The 21,603-nt window shown below is 35.6% G+C and overlaps 1 protein-coding gene across 10 annotated transcripts in view; it reads right to left on the reverse strand.

The window, feature by feature from the left end:
* The window catches only part of TASP1 (taspase 1), a 250,470-nt gene that overhangs the window by 19,166 nt on the left and 209,701 nt on the right, over positions 1-21,603 (reverse strand). For 9 of the 10 annotated variants that reach the window (XM_019752062.3, XM_088789266.1, XM_019752061.3 and 6 more), the window contains one exon: positions 17,156-17,229. In XM_019752062.3, coding sequence (XP_019607621.1) covers positions 17,156-17,229 — 74 coding nt within the window. Of the gene's footprint in view, positions 1-13,532; positions 14,098-17,155; positions 17,230-21,603 lie in introns of those variants that run through there. The other variant, XM_074318354.2, reaches the window with a different exon arrangement.

The raw sequence follows: 21,603 nt of genomic DNA on the forward strand, positions 1-21,603 counted from the left end.
ATCCAGGGTGTATTGCTCTTGTCATAGGAAATGTAAATGGCACCTTTGGGAGTACAATTACAGCATAAATGAGGCTGTGGAGCTGCAGGATGTGAGATTCTGAGAGATTCTCTACAACTTTTATGGTCACCTCTTCCTCCCACCACTACATCATCATCCATCATGATTAACGTAGCATCTATTACATGCACTTCAGTTATATCATTCAGCTAATATTCAGAATGCTATGAAAGATCAGTAATATTTCTAATTTAAAGATAAGAAACTGAGGATCAGACTGGAACCCTACCCCAGGTTAGAAAGCAGGGGCTCCAGGATCAAAATGCAACCCTGCCTAACTCCAAAGCCCACTCTTTTATTATATCATACTGCCTCTTTATAAATGGTCGTTTTTAGGTTTTTTAAAAAAAGAGGTATGATTTAGATACAATGAAATGCATAGATGTTAAGGGTTTGATGAATTTTAAGCATTATATAGCCATGAAACCAAAACCTAAATAATTTTTCCATATAGAATATTTCTATTACCCGCCCTCACCCCCATTCCCTTCCTTGAAACAACTTTCAGATTTCCATCACTGTAACTTACTTTTGCCAGTTCATATAAATGGAATAATTCAGTAAGTACTTTTTTGTGTCTCGCTTTGTCCACTCAACATAATGTTTTTAGTGTTTTTTAAATTAAATTCATTGGGGTGACAATGTTTAGTAAAATTACATAGGTTTCAAGTGCACTACTCTGTAATATATCATCTACGTGTCACATTGTGTGCTCACCACCCAGAGTCAGTTCTCATTCCATCACCATATATTTGACTCCCTTTACCCTCCTCCTTTGGTACCCCTTTAGTTACCCCTTTGGTAACCACAAACTGTTGTCTGTGTCTATGAGTTTTTGTTTGTTTGTTTGTTTGTCTTGTTCCTTTGCTGCTTTCAGTTTTATATCCCACATATGAGTGAAGTCATATGGTTCTCAACTGTTTCTTGCCTCACGTATTTTGCTTGGCATAATAATCTCAAGATCCATCCATGTTGTTGCAAATGGCACTATTTCATCTTTTCTTGTGGGACAGTAGTATTCCATTGTGTACATATACCACATCTTCTTTATCCAATCATCTATCGAAGGACACTTTGGTTGTTTCCATGTCTTGGCCATAAATAAAGCTGCAATGAACATCAGAATACGTGTATCTTTACAGATAAATGTTTTCAGATATTTTGGGTAGATACTCAGAAGAGGGATTGCTGGGGCATATGGTAATTCTATTCTTAATTTTTTGAGGAAACTCCATATTGTTTTCCATAGTGGCTGCACCAGTCTGCATTCCCACCAACAATGTGGTTCCTTTTTCTCCACAGCCTCTCTAACACTTATTATTATTTGTCTTGTTGGTAATAGCCATTCTAACAGGTATGAGGTGGTATCACACTATGGTTTTGATTTTTATTTCCCTAATAGCTAGTGGAGTTGAGCATCTTTTCATATATCTGTTGGCCGTTTGTATGTCTTCTTGAGAGAAGTGTCTGTTCAGGTCTTCTGCCCATTTCTTAATTGGATCTTTTATTTTATTGTTGTTGAGTTGTACAAGTTCTTCATATATTTTGTATATTAGACCTTTATCGGAGGCATTGTTTGCTAATCCCTTCTCCCATTTTGTTGGTTGCCTCTTTGTTTTGTTGATAGTTTCTTTTGCTGTGCAGAGCTTCTTAGTTTGATACAATGCCATTCATTTATTTTAGCTTTTACTTCCTTTGCCTTTGAGGTCAAATTCATAAAATCCTCTTTGAACCAAAGGTCCATAAGTTTAGTACCTATGCTTTCTTCTATGCAGTTTATTTTTTCAGGTTTTATGCTTAAGTCTTTGATCCATTTTGAATTAACTTTAGTATATGTTGACAGCAGTTTAGTTTCATTCTTTTGCACGTGGCTTTCCAATTTCCCCAGCATCATTTATTGAAGAGATTTTCTTTACTCCATTGTATGCTTTTGGCTTCTTTGTCAAAAATCATATGTCCATATTTATGTGGGTTTATTTCTTTTTTCTTTTTCTTTTTTGTTTAAGGTTTAAAAGAGGACTGCTAAGGATAGAACACTGTGGACATCATTCATTCATAGGATCTCCAGGAGTTAGAGTCAACTAAACGGCACATACACATATAGAAGAGAATTTATTTAGCTTTGTGAGCCTTTCCTTTCACATGATACAAATGCTTGGCACAGGAAGACCTTATTAAAGTTTTATAAATTGCTTTAATTGGGCAAATATCCTGGTTGATATTATGAGGCTTTCAGACATTAAGTTTGAAAAAGTTAATGGTCACCAGGAGTTGCATACATAATCACAATCAAAACAGCAAAATAAATCAAAGAACAAGACTTTTTAATAGCCCTCAAAATATAATAAATTATAATTTCTAGTCAAATATTTATTCCTATGCTATATTCATTTTGAACCTTTGAATTTATTTTCCATTTTATACTCTGACATTTTCTCTGAATATAAGTTACAAATAATCTTTTGCATTATCTTCCAGTCTCAAAACCACAAAGTTACCTGTTTCACTTTGGTTGTATTGGGATCCTTTAGAGAGGATTCACTTACTTATAGCCAGTTGCACTCCATAACCTTGTGAATGAAAAAAGGCTAGAAAATTAAGTACAAATAATGGGGTGACTATTGCACTGATTTTATTCCAATGTGAGAAAAATCACTTCCTTAAAGCAGCAAGCAATTCTGCCTAATAAATTATTTCCATATCTAAACAGATAGAAAGTGAAATTAAGGTAAACCTATGATAGTTTACCAGACATTATGTAGTTTTAATAGTTCACCACTGGTAATCCTTGATGATCATGAGTAAATTAATAGGCTAACATTTTAAAAATGTGTACTCTAACGAGGATGAAGTACACAAACAGGTAAGCTTATGAAGAAGCTGAGTAAGCCATATATATCAGAACATACAAGTGTCCATCTACATTGTCTTTCACTTTTTTTTTACAGACTACTAAATGCTGTTGAATGCATACTTTCTCATTTGTCACTTTGGAAGTCCTTTATTGTAAAGACAATGCTTTTATCTGATGACAAACAGCAGCCACATCACCAGTGATTATTCTAGACCTGCACATTGAATACATCCAATTTCTTCTTGAGACACAAGTTTCCATCTATATTTCTGAGGCAATGTTTCTATAAATTCTGCAGTGCCCGGTGGACCCTTCTATATCAGTAAATCTGGTGATTTACCTCACTTAGAATGTGGTGAAGTTGCAGAAAAGGGAGACAGTATTCCTGCTAATCTCAAAGCTTCTCATATACTGGGTTTAAGGTTGTCTCTTTTGTCAGGGAACACTTGCCTTGATTACGGTAGCTTTATGGTGAGACTCAAAATAAGGTAAGTCCTCTGTGATTTTTGGTTTTTAGGGGAACAGAACTTTTATTGGGGAACAGGGTGTATTTCCAGGACTTTTTTCCAAGTCTAGTTGTTGTCCTTTCAATCTTAGTTGTAGAAGGTGCAGCTCAGCTTCCAGGTCTAGTTGCCATTGTTAGTTGCAGCGGGTGCAGCCCACCATCCCTTGTGGGAGTCAAGGAATCAAACTGGCAACTTTGTGGTTGAGAGCCCACGCTCCAACCAACTGAGCCATCCAGGAGCTCAGCAGCAGCTCAGCTCAAGGTGCCATGTTCAATCTTAGTTGCAGGGGGCAGAGCCCACCATCCCTAGTGGGACTCGAGGAGTTGAAACGGCAACCTTGTGGTTGAGAGCCCACAGGCCCATGTGGGAATCAAACTGGCAGCCTTCGAAGTTAGGAGCACAGAGCTTTAACCGCCTGAGTCACCAGGTGGCCCCTAACTGTGATCTTTTTAAAAAATGATTTTTGCAACTCTAGGTCCTTTGCATTTCCATATAAATTTTGAAATCAGCTTGTCAATTTCTTAGTAAAAATACCTGCGGAATTTTTTATTTTATTGGGGAATATTGGGGAACAGTGTGCCTCTCCAGGGCTCATCAGCTCCAAGTCATTGTCCTTCAGTCTAGTTGTGAATAGTGCAGCTCAGCTCCAAGTCTAGTCGCCATCTTCAATCTTTAGTTACAGGGGGCACAGCCCACCCTCCCATGCAGGAATTGAACCAGCAAACCTGTTGTTCAGAGCTCACGCTCTAACGAACTGAGCCATCCGGCTGTCCTACCTGCGGAATTTTGACTGGAATTGCTTTGAAGCAAGGGATGAATTTGGAAAGAATGACTATGTCAACATTACTGACTCTTCCAATCCATGAATATTGCATATTTCTCCATTTGTTTAGGTTTTCATTTATTTCTCTCAGCAAGGTTTTACAGTTTTCAGAGGACAGGTCTTGTACATTATTCGTTAGATTCATTCCACGTCACCTGAAAATACGGTTTTTACTTCTTTCCAACTTTTATATTTCTTTTACTTGCGTAATTGTAGTGGTTAAGAATTCCATAAAATAGTGAATAGAAGTAATGAGAGTAGCCCTCTTCTTTGCCTGTTCTCAATGTTAGAAAGTGTTCAATGTTTCACCATTTGGTATGATTTTAACTGTAGGTTTTTGGTAGATGCCCTTTATCAGATTGAGTTGTTTATCAGATTTCTGGTATTTCAAGATTTTTAAGTAGAAGTTGAGATGAGCATGTGATATCGAGATGATCATATGATTTTTCTCCTTTATTTTGGTAAATTACATTAGTTGATGATTTTAAACAGATTTATTGAGACACAATTCACATATAAAATTCACCCTTTAAGTAAGTGTTCAATTTAGCACTCAGTGTATTTGCAAAGTTGTGCAACTCCAATTCTGTAACATTTTCATCACCTCGAAAAGAAACTCTGTACTCATTACCACTTACTGCCCAAACTCCCCTCCTGCCAGTGCTTAGCAACCAATAATCTACATTCTGTCTCTATAGATTTGGGTATTCTGGACATTTCATATAAATGGAATCATACAATATGTGGCCTTTTGTGTCTGGCTTCTTTCACTTAGTGTGATGTTTTCAATGTTCATCCAAGCTGTACTATATATCAGCACTTTGTTCCTTTTTATGGATGAGTAATATTCCATTGTATACATACGAGGTGTATCAATTAAGTTCATGAACATGCCACTGTGCGCTTACATTGGCAACACTGTATATACAGTTCGGTAAGGTTTCATAACCTTGGTATATCAGTGTCTCGCAGCTGTGTTCATGTTGATGTGTGGTGGTGTCTTGCTGAGTGATGTTGATTATTGTTGTTGCATGTTTTTGTGTGCCATCATGAGAATGTCTGAGCTTGAATCAGAGCAATGAATAAACATGAAATTTCTTGTTAAACTGGGCAAGACTGGAAGTGAAATCAGGGACATGTTAGTCCAAGTTTATGGGGATAATGCATTAAGAAAACAGCAGTGTGAAAATTGATTAGACATTTTTCTGAGGGGAGAGAACGCATCATTGATGAAGAGCATTCAGGGGATCCAGTAACAAGCAGAACAGATGAAAACATTGCAAAAATGTGTCGAATTGTGGGTCAAAATCATTGGTTGATTGTGAGAAGCATAGCAGACCAAGTAAACATCAATAGAGAAAGAGGAAAATCTTAACTGAAAATCTTGGCATGAGAAAGGTGTGTGCAAAACTGGTCCCGAAGGAGCTCACCAATGAACAAAAGCAAAGGGGGGTTGAAGTTTGCCAAGACCTTTTGGAGAGGCAAGACGATGTTTTGGGCCATGTTATCACTGGTCATGAAACATGGGTGTACCAATACGACCCTGAAACAAAGCATCAAAGTGCACAATGGAAGTCAGCCAATTCTCCATGACCAAAAAGTTCTGTCAGTCCATATCAAGAGTCAAGACGATGTTGCTAACCTTTTTTGATATCAGAGGGATTATTCATTATGAATTTGTACCAACTGGACAAATAGTTAACCAAGTTTACTATTTGGAAGTGCTGAAAAGGCTGTGTGAAAAAGTTAGACGAAAAAGACCTGAACTTTTTGCCAACAATTCATGGCTCTTGCATCACGACAATGCACCAGCTCACACAGCACCGTCTGTGAGGGAGTTTTTAGCCAGTAAACAAATAACTGTATTGGAACACCCTCCCTACTCACCTGATCTGGCCCCCAATGACTTCTTTCTTTACCCAAAGATAAAGGAAATATTGAAAGAAGACATTTTGATGACATTCAAGACATCAAGAGTAATATGACAACAGTATTGATGGCCATTCCAGAGAGTTCCAAAATTGCTTTGAAGGGTGGACTAGGCACTGGCGTCGGTGCATAGCTTCCCAAGGGAAGTACTTCGAAGGTGACCATAGTGATATTCAGCAATGAGGTAGGTATGTAGCACTTTTTCTACGATGAGTTTGCAAACTTAACTGTCATCCTTCGTATATCACATTTTATTTCTCCATTCATCAGTTAATGGGCACTTTGGTTGTTTCTACTTTTCAGCTATTACGAATAATGCTGCTATAACCTTGAGAGCACAAGTTTTTGTGTAGACACATCTTTTTAATTCTCTCAGAAGTGGAATTGCTGGGTCATATGTAACCCTAGGTTTAATTTTTTAAGGAACTGCCAAACTGTTTTCCAAAGAGGCCACATCATTTTACATTCCCAACAGCAATATATGAGAGTTACATATATCACCAACACTTGGTATTGTTCATCTTCTTTATTGTAGCCATCTTGGTGGATGCGAAGTGGTATCTTACTGTGGTTTTGATTTGCATTTCCCAAATGACTTCTGATGTCAAGCATCTTTTCATGTACTAATTGGTTATTCATACATCTTCTTTGCAGAAATGTCTATCCAAATCCCTTGCCCCTTTTTGTCTTTTTATTGTTGAGTTAAGAGTTCTTTATATTATTTGAATACAAATCCCTTACCAAATGTCATTTGCAAATATTGTTTCCAATTCTGTGGGTTATCTTTTCACTTTCTTGATGGTGTCCTTGGAAACACAAAATGTTATTAATTTTGATAATGTCTATTTTTCCTTTTGTTACTTGTGCTTTTGGGCTTACAGCTAAGAAATCACTGCTTAATCCAAGGACATAACGATTTACTCCTAAGATTTCTTCTAAGAAATTTATAATTTCAGCTCTTACATTTTGGTCTCTGATGTATTCTAATATTTATATATGGTGTGAGGAAGGGTCCAACTTCATTCTTTTGCATATGAATATCCATATGTCTCAAAATCATTTGTTGGTACTGATTGTTAATTCAACTGTACATTCCTGGTAAAAACTTTACTTGGTGTGTATGTATGGTGTGTGTGTGTGTGTGTGTGTGTGTGTGTGTATGTGTGTGTGTGTGTGTGTGTGTGTGTTATATTGCTAGATTTTTAATCCCAAATGAATAATTAACTTATTAAGGATTCTTAAATCTATATTTATGAAGGATATTGGTCTGTAGCTTTCCTTACTTGTAACATCTTAGTCAAATTTTGAATAAAATAGGTTGGAAAGAATTCCCTTTGCCTTCTTTTTCTGAAAGAATTGGTTTAAGATTGTATTATATTTACAATTAAATGTCTAATATAACACACCAGTAAAGCCATCTGTGCATGAAGTTTTCTTTGAGAGAAGATTTTGATTATATATTCAATTTCTTAAATATGCATATGGTTATTCCAATTTTCTGTGTTAGATAGTATAAGTTGGATTTTTTAAGGAATTTATAAATTTCATCAAAGCAGCTGAATTAATTGCATTCAATTGTACAGTTGTTAATATCATTATCCATTTAATGTCTGTAAGATCTACAATCCTGCATTGATATTCCCTTTTCATTCTTGATATTGGTTTTGATTTTCATTTCCCTTGATATTGGTTATTTGTATTTTTTCTGTTTCTTTCCTGATCATACTTTCTAAGGTTGTATAGATTTATTGATTTTGTTCAAGAAACCAAGTTCTGTCTTTGTTGCTTTTCTCTGTATATTTTTTTATCTTGATTATTTTGACTTTATCATTCTTAAAGCTTCTTTTTAAATATTTTTTTCATTTTTCAATTATAGTTGACATAAAATATATTAGTTTCAGATGTGCAACAGTGATTAGACATTTATATAACTTATGAAGTGATCACCCCAATAAATCCAGTACCCATCTGACACCAGTTATTACAATACTATTAACTATATTCCCCATGCTATACGCTATACTCCCATGACTATTTTGTAACTACCAAATTGTACCTCTTAATCCCCTTCCACCGTCCACCATCCTCCCAACCCTGCCCCCAATCTCATAGCTATCAAAATGTTCTGTATCTATGAGCTTGTTTCTGTTTTGTTTGTTTATCCTGTTTTCTAGATTCCAAATATAACTGAAGTCATATGGTATTTGTCTTTCTGTCCGACCTATTCCATTCACCACAGTACCCTCTAGGTCCATCCATGTTGTTGCAGATGGCAAGATTTCATTCTTTTTTATGGCTGAATAATATGCCATTTTATATATGGACCTTTTCTTTATCCATATACCCATTGACAGACATCCAAGTGCCTCCCTATCTTAGCCAATGTAAACAATGCTGCAATGAACATATGGATGCACATGTTCCTTTGAACTAGTGCTTTGGTTTTCTTTGGATAAATACCCAGAAGTGGGATTTCTGGGTTCTTCTTTGTCTCTTGTTATAGCCTTTATTTTAAAAATGATTTTGTCTGGTATAAGTATTGCTACTCCAGATTTTTGGGTTTCCATTTTCATAAAATAACTTCCCCCCACCCTTTACTTTCAGTCTGTGTGTCTTCTGATCTGAATTAGGTCTCTTGTAGGCAGTATATGTAAGGGTCTTGTTTTCTTGTCCATCAGACACCCTATCAGCAATTATTTTACATGTAATCCATTTAGATGGATTAGTTAACTACAGATGTGTAGTTATTGTCATTTTATTATTTACGTTTTTTACCTTTGGTTTTTTCTCCTTCTTAAAGAAGTCCTTTTAACATTTCTTGCAACACTGGTTTGGTGGTGTAACACTGGTTTGGTGGTGAACTCCATTAGCTTTTTCTTGTCTGGGAAGCTCTATCTGTCCTTCGATTCTAAATGATAGCTTTGCTGGGTAGAGTAATCCTGGTTGTAGGACCTTGCTTTTCGTTACTTTGAATATTTCATAACAATTTCTGGCCTGCACAATTTCTGTTGAGAACTCAGCTGACAAACTTATGGAAGCTCCCTTGTAGGTAATTAACTGCTTTTCTCTTGCTGCTTTTAAGATTCTCTCTTTATCTTTAATCTTTGGCATTTAATTATGATGTGTCTTGGTGTGGCCCTCTCTGGGTTCATCTTGCGTGGGATTTTTTTGTGCTCCCTGGGCTTGTATGCCCATTTCCTTTGCCAAGTTAGGGAAGTTTTCCATCATTATTGATAAGGTTGAGTTTAAGTCTTTTGGTATTTGTTTTCTATTTGTGTCATATGTTCGTTGTTTGTTTTTCTGTTCCTCTTTTCCTGCCTAGTTTTGGGTTGAGTAATTTGTGGTACTTTCATTTATGTATTGTACTTTTTTCAGTTATAACTTTTTTGTTATATTTAAATTTGTTACTCTAGGAATTAAAAAAGCATTATCACAAACTATCTCATAGCAATATAAGAACCTTACAGTTATCTCATAAGTAATATTATGGCTATGTAATTCCTAATGCACATATTTTAGACCATTTGTCATAGGTCCATAGGTAACAGATACTCTCTTTAGTTTCTTAAATTCATTTTCCTCTTTGTGCTTAAGTTTGGGTAATTTGTATTGACTGGTTCTCAAGCTCACTAAACATGTCTTCCACCCAGTCTCTTGTTAAGCCTATCAAATAAATTCTTTGTTTCTAATATTGAACTTTTCAGTTTACCATCTCCATTTTGTTGTTTCTTTTTATAGTTATCATAATTATTTTATTGTCTTTCTGTGTTAATCCCAATATCTGTGTCATCTGTAGGTAAACTTCTATTGACTAATTTTTCTCTTTAAGTACGAATCACTTCATCAGAGGACTCATAATTTTTTTATATGACAGACATTGCGTGTAAAAGACAGTAAATAATATTTAAAATAAATAATATTTACCCTAAGAAAATAATACACCCTTTCCTCTAAATTAGGACTGAGTCAATCTAATCTCTAATTGAGGTGGTTCTAGGCTTTGTTAGTTTTAGATTAAGTTCACTGTTGGCTAATATTTTGAGGTCTGGATCAGCAATTTCCCTTAAGCAAAGTCTGGAATCTGAGCCCTGGTGAGACTCTGGGGACTTCTCTGTCTTATAATACAGCTGCCAGAATTTTAACCATGGGAGATTTCCCTTTGTTTCCAGTGAGGCACCAATTTTCTGCGATGCTTAGGTGTTCTCTTTGCTCTTGATAACCTCCCTCAGCTTTCAGTGCCATGGCATATGTCTCTTAGTTCTTCTGCTCTGCCTCAGTATTTCTTTGGCCATTGCCATGCATTTGGTAAAAATCCTACACATCTTGATGGGTCACTCTCAGTTATTTTGCCTTTGGTATGCTTACTTAAAGAAGTCATAAGGAAGAACTAATGGTGGGTCCAAGACTCACCCTGTGACTCGGGCTTCTCAGAATTTTGATCTGTCACCCAGCTCATATGTTGCCTTAAATAGTTCATTAAAAGTTTGATGGTTTCGGAAGATGAGTTTTTAGACGTAAGTGTGCCATCTTCCCCAGCTGCTGGCATCTAGAATAAAGAACGCTTTTCTCCTCAAAAAAAAAAAAAAAGTTTGATTGTTTCTCTATAGTCATCTATGTGAATTTTACTCCCCTTCTTGCTGGTCTGCCAGGAATGAAGCAGTCAAGAGTTGGTGTTTTTTTTTTTTCTTTCCTCTCTCCTAGGAAGGGCTTGTCTATTGCTGGAATTTAGTTCATTTAGGTTTTTCTACCATATTCATCTTTTTGGATGATTTTTTTAAATCTATGATTTTTATAGTTCAGCCTGCTCATTCTCACTGTTGGAAGTAGGAGCAACAGCTTCTTGTAACTTTCTTCATCCTAACTGGAAATGAAAGTCTCTTTCTCACTTCTTTTGATAACTCCTTCTTGTCCACTTTAAGTTTCATATAGTCATGAGCCACATAATGATGTTTCAGTCAATGACAGATCACATGTATGATGGTGGTACTACAAGAGCATAATAGAGCTGAAAAATTCCTATTGCCTATTGATGTTCTAGCCATCTTAACATCAAAGCACAATGCATTACTCACGTGTTTGTGCTGATCTGGTATAAACAAACTTACTAAAATCATATATATAGGTATAACACAATTATGTGTATACAGTACATACTTGGTAATGATAATAAACAACTGTGTTACTGGTTCATGTATTTACTATTCTATATTTTTAATTGTTATTTTAGAGTTTATTTTATACTTATAAAAAAATTTTCTGTAAAACAGTATGCTGTGTTACACCAGCAGCAGTCTCTTACATCTTGAGTTTACAGCATCATTTGACTGCATCATTTTCTCTTTCCCCAGTTTAATTTTTTGTTGCTTCATAAATTTAATGTAGTCTAAGTGTACAGTGTTTATAAAGTCTACAGTAGTGTACTAGGCCTTCACATCCACTCACTGCTCACTCACTGACTCACCCAGAGCAACTTCTAGTCCTGCAAATTCCATTCATAGTACATGCCCTATACAGACGTATTTTTTTTTAATCTTTTGTACTTTATTTTTACTGTACCCTTTCTACATGTAGATACACAAATACTTACCAATGCCCTACAACTGCCTACAGTATTCAGTGCAGTAGCATGCTATACAGGCTTGTAGTCTACGAGCAATAGGCTACAGCATACAGCCTAGGTGTGTAGTAGGCTATAGTATCTAGGTTTGTGTAAGTGCACTATGTGATGTTTGCACAATGATGAAATCACCTAACAATGACTTTCTCAGAACGTGTCCTCATCGATAAGTGGCCTACAACTGTGTTTAAGTCTTCTTTCTATGGCTTTGAGAAGTAAGTTAAGTCTAACAAAAAGCTCTCAGAAATCTCATCTGTGTTACCCTTTCTAAACAGACACTTAGTGAGAATTTTTTTTAAAGCCTCAGAAACTATCTTCATAAAAACAAAACATGGTAGATACTATACTGGGATCACAAAAAGCCTACTGAAAATTGAATAGCAGCATATCTACTTATGTAACATGGCATGTAGGATTTAGAATTTTGTAGATTGGAAACAAGTATCGGGGATAAAGGGCCATAATATATTCAATATCCATAATATATACAATATATCCATAATATATGAAGATTTAATGGGGGTCCAGTCATCTATATTCAGATAGTTAAGATTTTGCTTCCTTGCTCCTTTCACATACCTTACCCCAGGAAGGACTTGAGGTATACTCAGGTATTTGTACTGTCATTTTACAGATAAGTCCTCTGAGATGCAGAGAGGCAAAGAGATCACACCAAGTCTCTCAGTGCACAAAGAGTGGAAGGAGAACCCAGGTTCCAACCTCCAGGCACTGCACTCATTCCAATACTTGTTCATTTCAACAGCAAACCCCAAGAAACTAATCTAACGTGCCATATTATCCAAAGGTGATATTTAACTTTTCATTTGAAAATAATTTCAAAATTACAGAATAGTTCAAGAAACACCCATACATCCTTCACCCAAGTCCACCTGTTGTTAACATTTTGCTCCATTTGTTTTATAATTTGCTGTCATTGTAACTATCCAAACATCCACGTATTTTTTTTCAGAGCCATAGAGAAGATACTGCTTATATTATGGCCCTTTACCCCTAGAAACTTCAGTTAGTATTTCCTAAGGGTAATGATAGTTCCTTACATAACATAGTACAGTTATAACAAATTTAACAATGATACACTTTTTACCACCCATATTCCAATTTTGTAAATTGACCTAATAATGCATTTAGAGCATTTTCCCCATTCCTGTATAGGATCCAGTCTAGGATAGTTATTGGACTTAGTTGCCACAACTTTTTAGTATTATTTAATCTGGAACATTTCTGCAGCCTTTGTCTTTTAGGACATTGACATTTTTTTTAAGAATACAATTGACCTCTTTGATAACCAACGTTCACTGCTGTCTGAAGAAGGCTACCACGCTCATGCCTGACTGGTGGAAATAAGAACTGCTACAATCTTTTTGTGCAGCAATTTGACAAAATATAGCAAAAGCTGTTAAATATATCATTTTTGACCCAGAAATTCCAAATCTTGGGCTCCCTTCTAAGAAATAATGAAAGAAGATTAATTTATGCACTAAGATGTTCATTACAGCATTGTGTAAAAGCCTAAATGCTTAATAATAGAGGATCAGTTAAGCGAACCATGGTATATTCACACCATAGATACAATAGAGAGTGATTTAAAAAAATCAGATGGAAACACATAATTTTCATAATAAAAAAGTAAAATTTTTATTTTACAAATAAAATGGATTATTTCACTTCTTTAAAACAAAACAAAAAGAATCCAGTTGACCCTTGAACAGCATGGGGGTTGGGCACTGACACTCCTGCCCTCCCGACCCGGAACCCAAAATCTGTGTATAACTTTGGCTCACCAAAAAACGTACCTACTAATAATAGCCTATGGTTGACAGGATGTCTTACTGATAACATAAACATTGATTAACACAAATTTTGTATGTGATACGTAATGATATAATGTATTTTTATAATATAGTAAGCTAGAAAAAAGAAAATGGTAAGAAAAGCATAAAAAAGAAAATACATTTACAGTATTTATTGAAAAAAATCCACTCATAAGTGGACCCACACAGTTCACACCCGTGTTCAAGGGTCAACTATACAGTCCTTTTTTTCTTTCTTCATAGAATATTTTTCATTTTAGATTTGCCTGATGTTTCCTTGTGATTACATTCATGTTATGCAATTCCAGGTGGGTTACTACAAAAGTGACGTTGTGTCTTTCTCATGTCATCACATCTAGAGGCACACGATGTCCACCTGCCCCTCACTGACGACAATAATTTTGATCATACGGTCAAGTTGTTGCCTGGTTTCTCCATTACATACTTAATATCTTCTCTTACAACTAATAAGAAATCTGTGGGGGAGACACTTTAAGACCACAAAATAGCCTGCTCATTCTCAAAGATGAATTTTTCCAATAATATTTTCACTATGGCTACAAAAATTGATCTCTACATAGTAAAATAAAACTTATTTCACTTATACTTGAATAAGTTCCGTGCCACTTTTAACATCTGTTTTCATTACAGTAGTCCATGCATACTGGTATTTATTAAAAACTATTCATTAACTGTTATCTGGATATAATATGATCAATTTGATTTTTAAATCCAACTGGTATCACTACCCTAATTTTTGTTCAATAAAAAGAAATCTCTTTAACTTAGGCTACAGCGGGCTTAGAAATTAAATGATATAATTGAAAGCATATTCTTTAAAAGAAAAGAAATCTGTAAAAGAACGTACCTCTATTTATTCAAATTATATGTGGATTCTAGTTCTAATGATATTGATTATTACCTAGCCTTTTTAAGCAGTATGATTTTGAGGTGAGCTTTAATTCAAGGTCTTAACTTGGATTAAACATAGTTAGCTTACATAAAATGTTCGACCAGATGGCTTTAGTTTCTGAGTTTGGTAACAAGCACAAAGAAAGCAATTTTTGGAAGGAGGGCAAATTAAAAAAAAAAAAAAAAAACACACACAGCTTTTAAGAAATAGTTTTTCAAGTAATTTTTTTTTTTTTTTTTTTTTTAATTTTTAAAGATGCCTTCTTTCTCATTTTGCTACCATGGTTCTCAACATTATGTGAGAGCATGTTTTACAAACCATCCTGAACAATTATGCCACTAATTCAACAATTCTGTACAGAAGTCAGGAAACGAGGCAGGTAGGCCAAGTGCTTACTTTCTTAAAAAGAATATAAACTTTGCTATAGCCCCCTTTCTCTTTTGAGCCCAGCTACTCATCTAGAATTTCATCTTACTTGCAACACAATAAAATTCCAGCCTTTATCACAGAAGAGACTTTACATATATATATATATATATATATATATATATATATATATATATATAATTCATCAGCTAAAGCAATAGTATTTTGGGTTTTCTTTTCTTTTTCTTTCTTTCTTCTTTTTTAAATTTTTTTTTTTTTTTTTGGAAAGGATTTGTAGCCAGAGGCTCAAAGGAGGAAGAAAAGGAGAGGGATTAACTCTCTGCAAAGAAGGTCAAAAACATAATTTACAAGTGAGGCAAGAGGAGCAGCTGTATCTGTTGGCCTAATCAAGACTACCAGCTGGAGAATTTACCAGCAATATGAAAACCATGTCTACCAGATGTCAAGCAATGCAACTGGAGGCCAAACATCTCTGGGCTCAATGCAGGACTCTCCTCTCTTTACCACCCATATTTCATGTTAAATAGTAAGGTGTCTTCCATAGGCCACCAGCAGGGATAACAAGAACATTTCCTCACAAGTGACTTAATAACATGACCGTACCCTACCAGACTGGCTTCAGTGTTGAAATCCACCTCATACAATGTCCTTTTGTTAAAAAGTAATTTTAGCTCAGAGTCAACATATAAGGGGTGAGAGAAACATAAATGGCTGCAAGCCATTCTTGAGCAAGGATTCTCGTGGCTTATTAGGCTTATTTTATATTTGGGAACCATTTTGTCATTGGGAAGAAAAGAATGTTCTGAAAATATTTACCTGAATAACCATTTCCCACTCAGTCTTAAACCTGTACTGTTCAATACGGTAGCCACTAGCTACATACGGCTATTTAAATTTAAACTAGTTAAAATGTAAAGTTCTGTTCCTCGGGCATACTAGCCATGTTTCAAGTGCTTAATAGTTACATATGGCTAGTGGCTATCCTATTAGGTAATGCAATATAAATATAAAATATTTCCATCATCACAGAAAATTCTATTTATTAGATAGTGTTGCTCTAAACCTGTAAATCACCCGTGAATGGGCAATTATAATTTCCTTCTCTATGTACTAGGAAATAAAGCAACCTTTATGAAATGAGTCTACTCATTTCTCTTATGAAATGAGTCTATTGATACAATATGAATCTTGTATTAGGTGAGGGTGATACAAAGAGGAGGGGGAGCCCAATATTAGTTTCACGAATGTAAGCCAATCCTTGTCTGATGAGATGTACTTGTACACTGTACTCACAGAAGGCCTACAAAGCTACCGGCTTGCTGCATAATGTACAGAGGCCAGTCTGGATGAGTGTTATATGACAAATAAGCAATAAACTATTCTTTCTTACATGTATCCTTAATTACTTAATGACTCAATCAATCTATATCAGACAGTTTATATCAGAAGTTTCCTTATTTATATTTTCAACTGTGCAAAACAAATCACGTCCTTTAAAAAAAGTCTGCCCAACTTCACAGATTTGCAAATGAGGTACTTTAATGCCAAGTAAACAGCATATGCCACAGCTGTTTCTAAAACTTTTATGAACAAGAACATGAGGCCAGTATGAAATAAAATCCACCAATTATATTTCTTATTCCCAACTCATCCACTGAGTGCAGGGAAGCCAAGCAACTCAAGAGGTGCTGCATGGATGTGTAAGTGGTTCTTGTGACTCACTGAGGGATGTGTGCCGTGAGCACGTGACACACAGGGAACAGACCTTTGACTCTGCGCATGAGGATGCCACGCCAGGGCATGCCACAACACACCAGAGCATGAGCCAGGTAGCACTTGCAAGCCACCTCCACCCTCACATGTGCAGGACCCAGTCCAGGCCTCAGCTTTCTTTGCCTTAGTTTCTTTATCTATTCCAACACTCCTTGCCCATGAGCTTCACTCCCATTTCCTCTTCCCAATCCCAGTTTCCTTTTTTCCAATTATTCACAATGGTCAAAGAAGAACAAGATGAAATAAAAAGTTGTGTAATCCTCCCTGCTCCGTCATCAAAAGCAAAAAGGACCTACTGTTTCTTTTTGGGATCATTAACTGTTGTTAATCAGATTCTCATAAAGATCATCGAGCTACTGCCCAAGAGAGGCTGAAAGAATCTATTTGTAGCAACACAGCCTGTTAGAGGTTCATGCAATGGCTGCAAGGTTTTCAGGTTATGCCCCAGTTTTCCCGCTTACCTTGGCTTTCCCATCCTGGGCTGACATATATCCAACACACATGCTCTCTGTTGTGTGGCTCCACAGAAATTCCACTGCCATGTAAGAGAACACAAATAGGCACATTCAGATCACAGATGGAAAATAAATCTTTGCTTTTTAATAGAACAGTTAAAGATAGCTTTATACTTAACACACTCAGTTCTCTACTTTCCATTTGCTCCTTCATAAATGTCAAGATGATTTAGTACTCAAAACTGTGTAATGCCATTTACTGCGAAATGAAAAATGTATTTCTTTCTTGTCAAAACTTATGATTATTACATGTAAAATAAATGCTCTTCTGTTTGAAACTTGTAACATTAAAGACACACACGTGCACACACACACTCATACGTACAGTACACAGTGATTTAATAAATGTAATATTCCATAACGTAGTTTCCTTTAATACACACACACACACACACACACACACACACACACACACACACACGTCTTGGTTTCTAAATACCATTCGCATGAAAAGATATCAGGACTCCTTGAAGAAATATCAATTCCAAGGCTGGGGCAGAGAAAATATAAAATGAATCTGTAAAATCTTGTTGTGCCAGAAAGTAAGGCAGTGCTCAAAGAATGATAAGGACTCGGGGTCAGCCTGAAGGGGCTCGTGCTGGCCAAATCTGTGTAAACTGAAGTACCAAAATAATAATAGTAATGAATTATCACCACTGAACAAAATGAGAACCAATGGGCCCACACTAACGCAAACAAACGAATAAACAGGGAAGAAGAGAAAACTCTTCCTTGTAGCAGATGACAACTAATAAATGCAGAAAAAATAATAAAGTTAGTAAACCAGGATGGTTGATAAAATTAGTAAAAATTTGAACAGAAACAGGCTATTTCATAGTCGCAAAGTATCTCTCCACAAATTCTTATTAAATATAAAGGGGGAAAATGTAAGTTCACTGTGGAAAAACATGATGGACTCTACGTTAGGCAAATGATTGAAGCTAACACCACCAGTCAAGGGACAGACAAATGAACACCATGTGACTCCTCATAAGACACCCTGAGACTCATCACAACTTCTGTGGTATTCTTGCCAGAAATGCAGTACCAGGATTACATGAGAGAACACCATACAAACCTGATATGGGAAAACTACTAAATATCTGGTTTGAACTCTTCAAAAAAGTCAAAGTAAAAAAATACAAAGAAAGTTGAGAAACTTTCATTTCAATGGGAAAGTTGAGAAACGGTCCCGTTTCAAAGAGACAACGGAGACATGACAACTAAATGCAATGTGTCATATGGATTGGATCCTAGACTAGGGGGAGAGGGTATGCTATAAGGGACATTATTGAGACAATTGATGGGAGTTTGAAAAGGGACTATGGATTCAATAATAGTGCTGTATCTATATTAAATTTTATGATTTTGATATCTGTATGTGATTATTTAGAAAAATGACCTGGTTCTTAAGAGACACACTGAACTAGTAGAGCTAAAGACCCATGAAATCTCCACCTTGGTCTTAAATAGCTCAGAAAATATATACATTTGTGTGTGTGTGTGTGTGTGTGTGTGTGTGTGTGTGTGTGTGTGTCTAAAAGGAAGATGGAGGGAAGTAGGAAGTAAGAATGGCAAAGTAAATGGGGGGAAATGAAAACAATGGGTGAATCTGGTAGAGGAATTATGGCTGCCCCTTGTACTTTTCTGTAGGTTTGAAATTATGTCTAAATTAAAAGTTACAAAAAGAAAAATTCACAAACATACAAAGATACACACAAAACTTTGTTACCTTCCAGTACATACTTTCAAAATTCTAAGTTTTTTTAAAAGGCATTTTTTTAAGTTTTGAGGCACTTCTCCAACAAAAATTTCAAAAGTCCCTGATAATAAAACTGCATTGCTCAACACTAAACCCTCTGGGTCCCAGGCCATCCATCTGTTTATATCTCTGAGCTAATTAAGCCTGAAGACAAGTGTTTGAATTGAGACACAACTGTGGGATCAGTGATCCTAGACTCTGAAGGTTTTGCCAGACATGTGGGGAAGAAAGAAGCAGTAAGGGGCAAAATTGAGTTCCTCAGATACATGGCTCATTCCCTCATCATTAATTAATTATCAAACCTGCCAACCTGCTCAACAGACGCTCTGCTGAAGAGTGCAGGAAAACAGTCTCACGCAATGAAGCAAGTTCTCTTCACCAGATGTTTTTTCTTCCTCACACATCTCCTTTGAACTTCAAAAATCTTGAAGTCCGGAGCAAGGTCTGGGATATTCTAAATTGCCTAATAGAGCAAAGGCACTCAAGTCTTACTGAATTTCCCCTAGAGTAGTGACAATGCACTTGTACAAAGTTAAGGCAGTTCTAAAATTGTGACTTCTCCTTATGCCTCAAATGTTACAGTGATCACTGCTCATATAGTTAGTGTAGTCATGAAGGTGAAAGATAAAAACATTACATTTTATGTATTTCTTTTTAAAGACACAGTTTTGGTGATTTTAAACTACATTGTCCTCTCTAAAAATATAGCCTGCTTTAAGGAAATACAATATATAAAAAAATTTAAACTTACAAATCAGAATAAATTGGGCATATTGATTGAATACATTAAATGTTTTTATATTGAAGGGTTTTCAATAAAGTTTCTAGATATAGAGTTTAGGAGTCCTTAAAGAAAGTAACTCAATGTCTAGAAATTCAGTCTTCACTCTTTTTGCAAACCAAAAAATAAAAAGAAAAAAGAAAAAAATGAGGTGCATTGTACTGACACATTGTTTTTAATACCAACAATTCAAACCAGTATATAGCGATCAATTCATCAGTTCAGTATATAGCTAGTTCAGTCTAGCTTGAGAAATTCAGCAGAAATTGCCTACAATTTAAATTATAGAATGCTTTTGAAAAGAAGCTTGACTTTATTTCTTTTAGTGCCTGTCTTAAGTTAACAAATTATTTCTTGGTGGAGGACTTCAGAGAAGCAAGAGAAGGAGGAACTAACATTCAGAATCTGTCATACAGCAGGCACTGTCTTTTGCAGCAAAACTCAGCAAGCCTGGATGGGGAACCTGAGGCTCACAGAAAGTAAGTAACATGATTTAGGTCATTTTAGTAAGTGCACAAACCGGAATTAAAACTGAACTTCTGGATTCCTAAACCTGTGATCTTCCATTGCTCTATTACTCTGAAATTTACTCAGTTTGAAAAGAACTTACAATTAGTGTTACATATTAGGAGGATTAAATTCCTTACAAACAACAAAGGACCACACATCAAACACAAACACAACTCTTAAATATTTTTTAAGGAAAGCTTTTAAAACTATAACAAAATCCAGAGGCCGTAAAAGACAAGATCAATATATCTGACTACATTAAAAAAATGTTTATAGTATTTGCTTCGCCATGCAGGGAAAAACGGTCAAGAGACAAATTACAAACTAGGGAGATATTTGCAATTCACAGCACAGAAAAAGAACTAATTTTCTTAACACATAAAGATCTGCTACAAATCAATAAGAAAAAGACAAATATCCAAAGAGAAAGCAAAAAGGATATGAACAAAAGGAAATATGAATGGCTCTGAAACACAAAATGATATTCTACATTTTGCCTACTGCAAGAAACGCAAATTAAAACCATAAGATACCATTATTCAACTATCGTATTATCAGATATCAAAAAGTTTCAAACAACATTTTTTGTTAGCTGGGGTGAAGAAAGCACTCTCATAATAATGGTGGCAGTATGGCCATTTGGAAATACATTCTTGTAATTTGTGTAGTTATGTTCTATAAGGTCACCATGAACACTGAGTTAGCAAATATGGAGCTATTGCTCCTGCAGGCCTCTGGTCACATTTTCAGTCTATAAGTAACCTTATTTTATGTGTGTTTCTGTTAAAGACATATTATTTAATATATATTTCTTATAAATAAATTATTATATGCAGTATTTCTTTATAATAAAACACTAGCCAAGCAGAGTTTAATTATTGCTGATGGATAATGTGTCCATGAATTTCTTTGTCTTTCAGCCTCACAACAATGTTGTCCCCTAGACTCTTTTTATTGGTCACCATCTCAAGAATCCGTAAGTTAGCTACTTTTCCAGCTTTTCCACGGCTTCAATATGCACCACAGACATTACTTTAGCAGGTTCTGGAGCAGCATACAGATCGGTAAGTTTCTTCTTCCTTTTTCTGGATGTACGGTATTGTTGGTTCATTAACTTTGAACTTAAGACCAACAACACTATAACTCTAGCTTAAATGGAGCTTATTCAACATGCACATTTTCTCCACAAGACACCACAACCTCCCTGCACTTAGGAACACTAGAGAGCATTTGAGCACTATGCTTGGAGGCCACTTTTAAAAAGTGAAATCAACAAAAAGCAGAAACGTGAAAAATGTGACACTAAACAGACCACCAAAAGGACACTTGTTTATAGAAAGA

Source organism: Rhinolophus sinicus, chromosome 13 (assembly GCF_057876585.1).
Source record: "Rhinolophus sinicus isolate RSI-liver-muscle chromosome 13, RSI-T2T, whole genome shotgun sequence".
NCBI lineage: Eukaryota > Metazoa > Chordata > Mammalia > Chiroptera > Rhinolophidae > Rhinolophus > Rhinolophus sinicus.